Source organism: Polistes canadensis, unplaced genomic scaffold, assembly GCF_001313835.1.
Source record: "Polistes canadensis isolate GaletaPanama2010 unplaced genomic scaffold, ASM131383v1 scaffold_252, whole genome shotgun sequence".
Taxonomy (NCBI): Eukaryota; Metazoa; Arthropoda; class Insecta; order Hymenoptera; family Vespidae; genus Polistes; species Polistes canadensis.
Window position 1 is genome coordinate 1 of NW_014569799.1, and position 11716 is coordinate 11716.

Genomic DNA, 11716 nt, shown 5'->3' on the forward strand with positions numbered 1-11716 from the left:
AATTACATAAAATGAAATTCTGCAAAGGATTAGTCTTTCACACATAGCTGTATTATCTTTAGAACGTTTTCGTCAATATTTTTTATATTAGCAATAGTCAAATTTTATTAAAATTTATTTTAAATTAAAGTACACACTTTGTTTTACACGTACGATATTTTTTTTAGCTGGAAGTTTAGCGTTTTAAATACTTATAATTCCATATAATGAAATGCTGCAAAGGGTATATCTTTTATACATTGCTGTCATATTTTTGGAACGTTAAAGAAAGTCTATTTATTTCTGTTTTTGTTTTTACATACGCGTTTGAATTTGATGCCTTGTGCCTTTTGTTTGTTTACTTCTTTCTTTTTATTTCTGCCGTATAGACAATAAATGTTTATTTATATACTAGGGGATTTATCTCTTATATATAATATTTATTACATATTTATTAGGGCAATATTCAAAACAGGTATATAATAAACTTAATTAGTATTAGAGTATAATAATAGTCTTAATAAATATTAATTGAATTGAAAAAAGATGAAGAATTGTGTACAGTATGAATTTAAATGTTGCATTTTTCCCGCGAATTCATTTATTGGTCAAAGTGATGCTTGGGTTTAACTAGAAATTCACGCATAGTGGCGCCATCTAATCATAATTAGAATCGTACATATTTATTGTTATGGATCATAGGACGGTCTGTGTTATTTAATTTTTGCCATTAACATACAAACACTGAGCTTATTATTTTTAATTAACAAAATATTATTATGCATAAATCAAATAAACGAATATTATTATAATCAAGAGTAACTATGTGGAATGGTACATCAAGGAAGGCATCTAAAAGTTTAGAATCGACAGAAGTAAGAATTATACATATTAATTTTATTACAAAATAACTTCAAAAACAAAAAATAGTTCATTTTTCAATCAACAATTAATATGGCATATTGTGTTTTTAGACTGATATACGTGAAGATGAAGAACAGACAAAAAAATTACAAGAAATTATTGATCTCCTTGTGGCTGCTGGATATTTTAGAGCTAGAATAAAGGGCCTGTCAAATTTTGATAAGGTATTCCATACAACTTTAAAACTTTGCTCATACTTTTTTTTTTTATTATATATCACAACTTATACAGAGTTTTTCTAATAATTCGTTTTTTCTTCTTACGTGTAAATTATTAATAGCTAGCAAAATATCAATTAAATAACTTTACAAGCTAACAAATTATCTTTATATAAATATAAATGATACATACTAAATATCTTATTCATATAAATGAGAAGAGCTTCGATATACAGTATTATTATTTTCAATGGAACATGCTCACATTTTTCGTTATTTCTATTATTTGTACTCTATGAAATATGGATTACATAGTCGGTTTTGTATCGGTTTTATATTGGCGTTACAATGATGGTACAATGGCGTTCGAGACATTAGACCATGGTGTAATCTTTTTGACCGATATATGCCATTATAATAATGGCTTTCTTTTATTTGAATAATATGCCACTATAGTAGTAGTTAGTACGGTATCTAAAAGATTAATTAAAATATTGCTAACTTTAATATTTTATTTACCTGAAGAAAAAAAAGAAATAGGTTACAATTTATTTTTATTTATAATATCTTACTTTTTTGGGATTTTATTATTATTACAGGTAATAGGTGGTATGACGTGGTGTATAGAATCTTGCAATTTTGATGTAGACGTGGACTTACTGTTTAGAGAAAATCTTACAATCGGTCAAAAGATGTAAGTAAGAGCAATAGATTACCGTGCTATAGATTTAAGAAAACAATATATGTTTTTGAATACACGTATTTGAATCTTTCTAGATCTTTAACCGAAAAAATTGTTGCTATGTTGCCAAAAATGAAATGTCCGTACCATATAGAACCTCATCAAATACAAGGATTAGATTGTATTCATATATTTCCAGTCATTCAGGTATAATTATTTATTACAATTCAACAACCATACAAACCTACATTATGCATAATGTATTACAAACGTTTCAGTGGTTGATAAAGCGTTCTATGGAAATGAGAAAAGAAATGGCAGGATTTGTGCGTTCCTTTGCACTTAATCAATTTAATAAAAAGCATTTCTTTTTGGAAGATGAAAATAGAATTGCAGTTGCAGCTAAGAAAAATATGATGCAAAATATTTTATTGGTTAAAGTGAGAGTTTCTTTCTGATAATATTTATTATTGCTGTTTGTAATATAAAAAAAAAAGGAAATCAATTTTTCTAGTCTTAATGCTTTACAGAGGTTATATGAACCTCGACGATTATTCAAATACAAAGATAGTTTGGCGAAAGACGAGGCTACGCAATTTCTTGGTACTCTTTTAGAGTACGAAGCTAATTTGTATGGAAATATCCAAAATACAAATGCTGAAGTTATTCCTTTAAAGTCGACGACAACTTTGCAAGAAAATAAAAAAGATAACAATATTCCTGTATCAAACGATGAAAAAGTATGTATGTATTATTATTATTATTATTTAACGAATAAGTTGTCTTTTTAAATTTCGCTAAACTAAATTTTTCTTTTCTTTTGCGCAGATAGTTGTAAAAGAAATTGCAGGATCAATGGCAGTTATCGAAGAAAGTTCGGTATGTAAGAGTAAAGAAAATATTTGATAACGAAACAAAAATAAAATTTGATAATATTTTTATAATTAACTCTCTCATAAAGTTTTACGGAGATAATCGTTTTTTTACAAACCATTAATGCAATCATATAAAATTAACATTGTATTATCATTATTAAAGGATCGTCTAAATGTGAATGTGGTTGGAAATATTTTTGAGATGCAGGCGCAGGAAATTGCTAAAGTAGCTGAAAAATATGCAACGAAATCAATTTCTGAACTAGAGGTAATAGATATTAAAATATAAGATTGAAAATCCATATCTTCTTTTTCTTATCTTTACTTCTTATTTCTCTTGTTTATATAATTGTTTAGAATATTAATCTTTTAGCTACTATAAATGTCACTATAGTGGCTTTAGCGGATATCATCTTTTTCAATGGTATACCGCTATAGTGCCTTTTGATACTACCAAAAACAAATTAGAGCATTACTATAATCATGCACAGTCTACGTAGAGCATTGCTGTACAGAAACATAGCGCTGCAAAAAGTTATGCTACAATTAAAAACTTAATAATTCTTCTAACATATTATAAATTATTTTAGGAAAATGGTACATCCAATACGTCCAGTGCTCTAGTAACTTTACAAAAACAAAAGGCTAATCTACAGACACGAATTCGCAAATTGACAAAGGAAAGAGATGTTTTGTCGAATAAAACTTCAGAGATAATCAATAGAACAGATCAATTCTATAAACAGAGAGAATTTCTTGAACGTTCGTTTAAAATAGCACAAGAAATAGGAATTAATGAAAATGATAGGTAGAATTTATTCACATTTTTATTAGCATAATAAAAATATATAAAAGAAATTGAATAATTAATGTATAAAAAAGTAATGTCTTCTTTATTTAAACAAAAATTTATTTCTCTCATGATAATTTCCTTATATTGTAGCATTTATAAACGCTTGGAAGAACTTTTATTGGTGCACGATGATCTAAGAGAACAAGAACTAAAGTTTCGAGAACAATGCAAATCTGATCTTGTTCTTCTTCGAAGTATGCTAGAAGAAATTAATAATGTTTTACCGACCGAAGAAGAAGACAGGCTTAAAGAATATGAAGAACAAAAAGAAATAGTAACAAGAGCAAGATTGCAATTAGCCAAAAAAAATAGAGCTATCGCTTCTTTAACTAGACAATTGGATGATGTACCAGGACGATCTGAATTAACACAATATCAAAGAAGGTTCATGGAACTTTACAATCAGGGTTGGCAATTATTTGATCCACCTTAAACATTCACTGTATTATTTTAAATCATTTTTAACCCTTTAACTGTAGAATGCTTTAAATTGAAACAATCACGAAGGATAGAATACTTTTTCACGTAGTATGATTTTGAACTTGCATGTGTGTTTTGCTTGAAATATAAGAAAAAATTATTAAACGCACATATGCATTCGTAGAAGTCAAAGGGTTAATAAAATCATTTCAAAATAATATTATTTCAACATTATAATACTACTTAAATGTTTCTATATTATAGTGTCTGCTAAACACAAAGAGACCAAACAATATTACACGCTGTATAATACGTTAGACGATACAAAACTTTATTTGAGCAAAGAATTATCTTTGCTAAACTCTATACAAGATAATTATAGCGAGTAAGTAAACACATTAACTTTATAGTTACTAAGCGCCACTAAATTAAAATTATATTTATTGCATAAATAACGTAGCTGAAATGTTAATAAATCTGAATTAAAATTACCTTACAATAAACACAATTTTTAAAACAATAAATTAATTGCCAAAAAACAACATTTACATTTAGAATAAACAATTATTTTAACACTTTTATGATAGAGCAATGGCATCTACAAGCGGCAAGAAACAATTTTTAAAACAATTTGAAGCTATCGTTGCAGGAGTTAAACGTAACAAATCAATGGTGCGTATGTAAAAACTAATTTAGTTATAGTTTAATAAAAGCGTATTCCTAGATTTTTCATGTTTTAATGATTTATACTTATAAGCTTTTGTTGCTTCTCTCTTATTGCACAGGTTGAGAAACGGTGCGCTGATGAAAAGAATAGACGTGATGATCTTAGTCAACAACTGGTTACACTTATAGAACAACAACGTAAATACGTTGTTGCTGTTAGACAACTTACCATTGAATGTCGTAAAAATGAAGCATTACTTGCTCAGCTACGTGACTCATAAATATCAAAATCAATTTGAAGTATAAGCTTAATAAGAATTCAACTTATTATGTAAACAAAAAAATAACATCTTAATTATAAACTTTTGCAATATTTCATTACATACATACATACATATATATATATATATATATATATANTATAATATATAATATATAATCAATTATTTGTAAATATTTTTATCAATGCAATAATAAAATTTTATGATAGCAATATATATCTATAGAGAAGGAGAGAGAGAGAGAGAGAAATGTTATTGCAATTCTTGTACAATAACAACATATGATGATATGCGAATGAAAATAGTTGGGAGCTCAAGTCGCATGACAATCTTAGTTTGAAGCAGAATGTTATTGCAAGTATGTAAATATACGCATACAATTTTGAACCAAAAATAGAGTATACTAAAAACTAAAGTATCCTCCGCTATTTTTCTATTTTTTATTTTGAAACAACATTCTATCAAAATATATCATTAAAATGTTACAATCATGAAGTATATATTTTATTGAAATAATATTTTTCCAATAACCACACACACACACACACATTAATATATATTAAATTAATTTATATTATTATTACTTTTAATATTAAATAATCCAATAATTCGTTCTGTATGATATTGAATAGTATATGATAGCATTCGGTTCTTTTATATATATGTGTAGCATACTATGTACTGTTAATTTAGTTGGGAAAATGATTAAAAACATCACAATGCAGACGATATTCTCTTTTTTTGGCAATAGACTATGTTTGTATTAACTATTCTATCAAAACACGATATTTTGAAATTAAGAAAAGCAATGAAAGGTGTAAGGTGTTTTTAATATTCTTAAAAATTCAGGACTACTTTTCTATTCTATTATAAAATATATTACACACACAGTATAGTTAATAATTTAAATTTTAATTCTATTTTTTTTTATGTATAAATATTAATTAATTCCACCAAAATCAGTTATATATATATATATATATATATTTTATCAATCAGCGAGCCTAAAATTAATTTTCATTTAGCAAAATATTAAACCTAAATTAATTTATTTAAATTAATTTACAAAAGATTCTGAAACTGATATTAACCACTTACAATTATACTTGCAAATGTGGTGTTTTAAATTATCCCGCCTGCGCAGAATATCTTGCGCACAAGAAATAAAGTAACTTTGTTGCTTTCATCTTATTGGTGATCCTTTCCTTTACAGGGATTGGTTATACAATACTACATAAATAACAGTGTTACCACATTGGTAGAAAGTTTTTTTCGTCCGAATGTATCGTGGACGTATGTACGACTTTGTGCATACATTTTGACGATCGTATCTACCTTGTATACACCTGTATGCACGCTATATTTCTGTGTTATATTATTTGTGATCATACAAACTATCGCTATAAGTCGTAGAAGTTATTTTATTAGTACAACCAGATTAATAAAAGAATATAATTTTGTGGATATGACAATTGTATTTTTTAGTGAAACATCCGTTTTGTTACTACTTCTATCATTATCAATATTCTTCAAAAATACAACAGATATTACCACTTCTTTGTATGGTGTAAATGAAATTAATTGACAATTTAAAATGGCAAAAGACGAAGGAGATGACCTTTTGCCAGACAAGGACGCGGCTAAAGGATTTTACGCGAAATACGAGCCCAAAGAAATTCTTGGAAGGTTTGTACTGTATTACACTATTTCACTACCCTTTCTTACTCCCTCCTCCCTTCCTCCCTATCCTCCTTCCTAATCGTTTTTTAATGCTTATTTAATGATACCTATTCAATTTCAATAATACTATTGTGATTTCAACATAAAGAATTGATATCTATACTAGTAAAAATGAGCATTATCGCACATTATTATCATAATCATTGTCTTTTTAGTATTATTATTGTTATTATTACTTACTCTTTGCTTAAAAAATATTTATGTATGTTATTATGTAAAAAAAAATAGCATATATGTACATTATGTAATTTTGTGTGTGTGTATGTGTGTGCGCGCGCGCATGCATGCATGCATGTATGTATGTATATATGTGTTGTGTGATGAATTTCTAAAGATAGTAATATTTGTTTTCTACTATCTGTATACGCATGTGTGCGTGCTTTAGCATATAACCAGATATGTATTTGAATAACTTTTCATGTTATATAGAGGGATATCTTCAACTGTAAGAAGATGTATAGAAAAGGAAACTGGTATAGAATATGCTGCTAAAATTATAGATATTAGCAATGAATCTCCAGAGGGGCATACCATGAAAGATGCTACTTTACAGGAAGTACAAATTTTGCGTAAAGTTGCTGGGCACCCTTATATTAGTAAGATGGTTTTTCATTATTAATTATATTTATTCATTTGAATATTTAATAAAATTATTATTATTAACTACTTGCACTATAAAAACATATAAAACTCGTGATATGCTTTATCTCATTCAAACACTAAAAACACAAGTACTATTCGTAGCAAATCTTACAGGCCAAAAATAAGAATCATGAAATATTGCACCAAATATGCCACGCGCCTTCAAGTTTTAAATCATATAATGTAAAGGGTTAATGATATTCTTTTTCTCTTTCAATATGATTCGATATAGCCATCATAGTGATATAAAAAAGTATCTAAGAAGATTAATAATAATATTAATTAATATTAGTCATATAAATTTAGTTGAAATATGATATACACGTTTGTTATCTAAATTTAACTTCAATCGCATAAAAAACTGTTATCTAAATCTGAATATTTTTGTTTAATTTTCAGTTGAACTACATGATGTATTCGAATCTAGCACATTTATATTTTTAATTTTTGAGCTATGTAAGAACGGAGAATTATTCGACTACCTCACCTCAGTTGTAACACTGTCAGAAAAGAAAACACGTTATATCATGAGACAAGTATTTGAAGGAGTTTTACACGTGCATAATCAGGGTATAGTTCATAGAGATTTGAAACCAGAAAATATATTACTCGACGATAACCTTAATGTTAAAATAACTGATTTTGGTTTTGCGAGGATGTTGAAGCCTGGAGATATTTTATCCGGTTTGTTTTATTTATATTAATTAATATTTGATGAGTCTATCGAAGTCCAAAAAAAAAACATATTTATTTATTCTTACTAATGTATATTATATATATACAACACACGTTTTTCTATTTATAGATCTGTGTGGAACACCAGGATATTTAGCGCCAGAAGTCTTGAAATGCAACATGTTTGAAAATGCAGAAGGTTATGGTTTCGAGGTTGATGTGTAAGTATTATTATATATTTTGAAATATTTAAATTTTGGTCATTAGTTAAAAGAATATCATTCGCTATATAACTTCGCTATATAACTTCGCTATATAGCCGACATATATTTTCTTCAAATAACTAACCAAAAGAAATATATGCAGGATATTCCATAACTGTGATCCATTGATTTTATTATATGCATAATAAGGGTCTACGAGCCAATATTTATGTCTTCTTAGATGGGCTTGTGGAGTGATTATGTTTACCTTATTAGTTGGTTGTCCACCGTTTTGGCATCGAAAACAAATGGTCATGCTAAGGAATATAATGGAAGGAAAGTATTCTTTTACATCTCCGGAATGGGCAGACATTACAGGTATACGATATATTCATAATTATTTTTTATTTATTTTTATATCAAATTCTTATTATTTATATTGAATATTTTTCATATTACTTTTGTATATATGTTTGCAGAGGCTCCTAAAGATTTAATAAAAAAATTATTAGTTGTTGATCCAAAGAAAAGAATATCAATAAAAGAAGCATTGGAACATTCTTTCTTCCATACGGTGGTATGTATTTTAATAACAAGAAATTGATAAATCGTATTAGAGAGAGAGAAAAGTTCAAATATATATAATGCATGTACCATATCTTAAAATAATGTTATCAAAAAAAAAAAATATTCCCTCTAACATAATATAAAAGCATCATATTGTTTCACATTTAGATATATGCTTATATCAATGCTCTAGTAGTTTATTTTGTGATTACATAATAAGGTATTATTTAAGAAAACGCAGCTTTCACTTTTTGTTTTTTCTTTTTTATTTTTATTTTTATTTTTTTCTTCTCGTTGTTTTATATCCACTACAGTAAATCCTAATATGTTATAATGTATACAAAACTTTGTTTACACAATATATCATTTTATATTTCCAGCCTAGAAAGTGGTGTAAAAAGCATTAACAATTATTGGATGTTTTACATGAAAGACTATACAGCTTTTTATGACACATCCGGTTTTTAGTATTTAATGATTATTTTTAATCAATTAGCTTGCCACGTAATCGTTGTACATATCATTTACATTATGTATTTACTATTTTATACAAAACTATTCCAATTGCTGTATATATGAATTTAATTTTCATTTTTGACAAAACTAACAAAGGGTTACAGGTACGAATTAAATATAATCAGTTCATACAAAATGAAATTAATATTTCTTTTTGAAAGTTATTTAAAAAGATAAATAACATGGCAATTTTTATTAACGAGATCAAGTTATCTTTTATTTTGTATAATCTTACTTCTTGTTGTAAAGAGTTTTTGACATTACAGTTGTGGGATCAAGACATCGCCCCTCTAAAGCGTTCACTGTCATCTAACTCACGACGTCTGAGTAGGATATCTCAATTAGCTTTGGTAAATTATGTCTATTATACTTTGGTTTTGGGATCACGAATATCAATTCTCTAATTTCCATTTTTTTGTATACAATCTGTGAAATAATTAACATTTAATCATTTATGTCAATAAATATTACAGATCAAATACTTTTACGAATTACGATAACATTCGCTTAATATTTTTTGTTTATTATAACACAATTCTATATTTACATTTGAAAATAATAAAAATTCAAGTCAAAATCATATATATATATTCCCCCAGATTACATTATTCTTATTTAAAAATTAACAATTTTGTTCTAAGTGCACGATACTTTTATTACGATTGAAACGTTTTTATGAGGTAAAATCAAATACATTGAAAGTTATAATAATTACTAACATAAGTATAAATGAAGCTTGATGATACTATTAATATGCATGTTTATGTTTATCTAATTTTGATGCGTAAAGCTTGTGACGAATTAGCAGCAGTCCCCAATGTGCTTGCATTTAATCTTTTAGTTGTCACACAACTTTTTCCGCAGCACTGTATTTCTGTACAGGAATGCTCTATGCAGATTATGCATTTTAATTTATTTTTTATAAACACCATCGTATTGAAAGTCACTATAGTAGCGTTTAATAGCTAAAAGATTAATCGTATAAATTTATTTCAATAAATGATAACTTTATACGTATTTAAATTATGTTCATTTGGAGTTAACAATTAGAAGGTCGAGTAATAATTAACCCTTTCACTATGGAACTCTCAGAAACAAAACATGACAAAAAAGAGAGTCGCATCGGTCACCTGTAGATGCTAATCGTACTAAAAGAACAACTTTTGTTGAATACCTATAAGTGTTGTTTGTAGTCAAAGGGTTAATAATAAATGGAATAATATATGATAAATAATTATTTGAATAAATTTGATTTTTAATCATTAATATTTATATAAATATATAGATGTATGTTGAGATTCTATTTAATTATTTTTAATTTGTACAGGAATTAAAAGCAAAATCATTTAATGCGCGAAGAAGATTTCAATTAGCAATCCTTTGTGTTCGAGCAGTGATACGTATTAAGCGACTTCACACTACGCCTGAACCTCTTTCAACTCAAGTGGCTTGTACTGACCCTTATAGAATAAAAATCTTGCGGAAGGTATTTAAAAATACAAATGCAGTACAAGAAGTATAACATATATATATAATTTGTTTTTATTTTTTTTTTAATATATTAACGCAATATTAATTCTATTTTTATTTATATTTATAATAATTTTAATTTTAAATTAATCTTTTGAAATTTTGTATAGATTATCGATGGCTGTGCATTCAGAGTTTACGGTCATTGGGTTAAAAAGGGAGAAGGACAAAATCGAGCAGCGCTTTTCGAAAATGCACCAAAAACAGAACTAAAACATCTTTACGTTAGTAATTTAAGTAGATAACCAATGCTATGTTAAGACATTAGCTACAATTGGTATTCTATAATATTTTAGTAAATTCGTTTTTACATTAGAGAAGAAGAGATATTAATTTAAACAAAAAGAAAAAAAAAAGAAAAAAAAAACAAATATCATCCCCTTCGATTATTCTTCATTTTCAAAACTTATATGCTAAACCCTGATTTAAAAAAAGGATGGTTTTTTGAATATTTTAAAATATTTAATTTGTGCTGTTATTTTAGTATTACTTCGTAGTAGATTGAAATTTGTTGTTTTAATTGAGATTATAAATTCAACAAAATAGACAAAAAAGATACTAAATAGTAGTAGGCTACAGTACGATAAAAAAATATTGTAGCAAACTCTTTTGCTTCGAAGTTGTATAATATAAATCGATCCTTTGTCATGTTAAATATTTAAAAATAAACAAATCCTAAAAAATAATAGCTTTAAAGTAGAATAATAAAAATCAATGAATATGTGGAGAAGAAAAAAAAAGAAAAAGAAAAAAAAATCGAAGAAAGAATATAAGAAATATTTAAAATACAAGAATTGTATTATACTATATGATCTGACATTTTTATCAAGAGATCTATGACTAATATTTATATAGCATCAAAGAGAGTTGATATTTTATTTGTAATTAAATGAAAACAAAGTTATATCAGTATTTTTGGCTCTCTTCGTGTTATAAATTAATAATCGTATGATAGAACCAGCTAAAAGATGAGAATAAATAACAAAGGAAATAAATACGAGTAAG

General features: G+C 26.6%; 2 protein-coding genes across 4 annotated transcripts; both read left to right on the top strand.

Annotated features, from left to right (window-relative positions):
* The first annotated feature begins 655 nt into the window (after nt 1-655).
* Nucleotides 656-4949, top strand: LOC106790653 (coiled-coil domain-containing protein 93). 2 transcript variants are annotated; one of them, XM_014755720.1, is made up of 13 exons: nt 656-854; nt 954-1067; nt 1661-1755; nt 1839-1950; nt 2022-2183; nt 2274-2483; nt 2572-2622; nt 2782-2886; nt 3209-3426; nt 3562-3878; nt 4156-4276; nt 4479-4563; nt 4677-4949. In XM_014755720.1, the coding sequence occupies exons 1-13, from the start codon at nt 804-806 to the stop codon at nt 4836-4838; spliced, it is 1803 nt and encodes a 600-aa protein (XP_014611206.1). In that variant the 5' UTR covers nt 656-803; the 3' UTR covers nt 4839-4949. The 2 variants fall into 2 exon arrangements, with proteins under 2 accessions (XP_014611206.1, XP_014611207.1); XM_014755721.1 differs by having other exon boundaries at nt 1668-1755.
* A 1124-nt stretch (nt 4950-6073) lies between these two features.
* Nucleotides 6074-11058, top strand: LOC106790636 (phosphorylase b kinase gamma catalytic chain, skeletal muscle/heart isoform). 2 transcript variants are annotated; one of them, XM_014755697.1, is made up of 9 exons: nt 6074-6524; nt 7008-7174; nt 7620-7904; nt 8026-8116; nt 8340-8476; nt 8578-8675; nt 9448-9531; nt 10509-10667; nt 10822-11058. In XM_014755697.1, exons 1-9 carry the CDS (start codon nt 6433-6435, stop codon nt 10954-10956), a joined length of 1248 nt encoding a protein of 415 aa, XP_014611183.1. In that variant the 5' UTR covers nt 6074-6432; the 3' UTR covers nt 10957-11058. The 2 variants fall into 2 exon arrangements, with proteins under 2 accessions (XP_014611183.1, XP_014611184.1); XM_014755698.1 differs by lacking the exon at nt 9448-9531.
* Nucleotides 11059-11716: the final 658 nt, after the last annotated feature.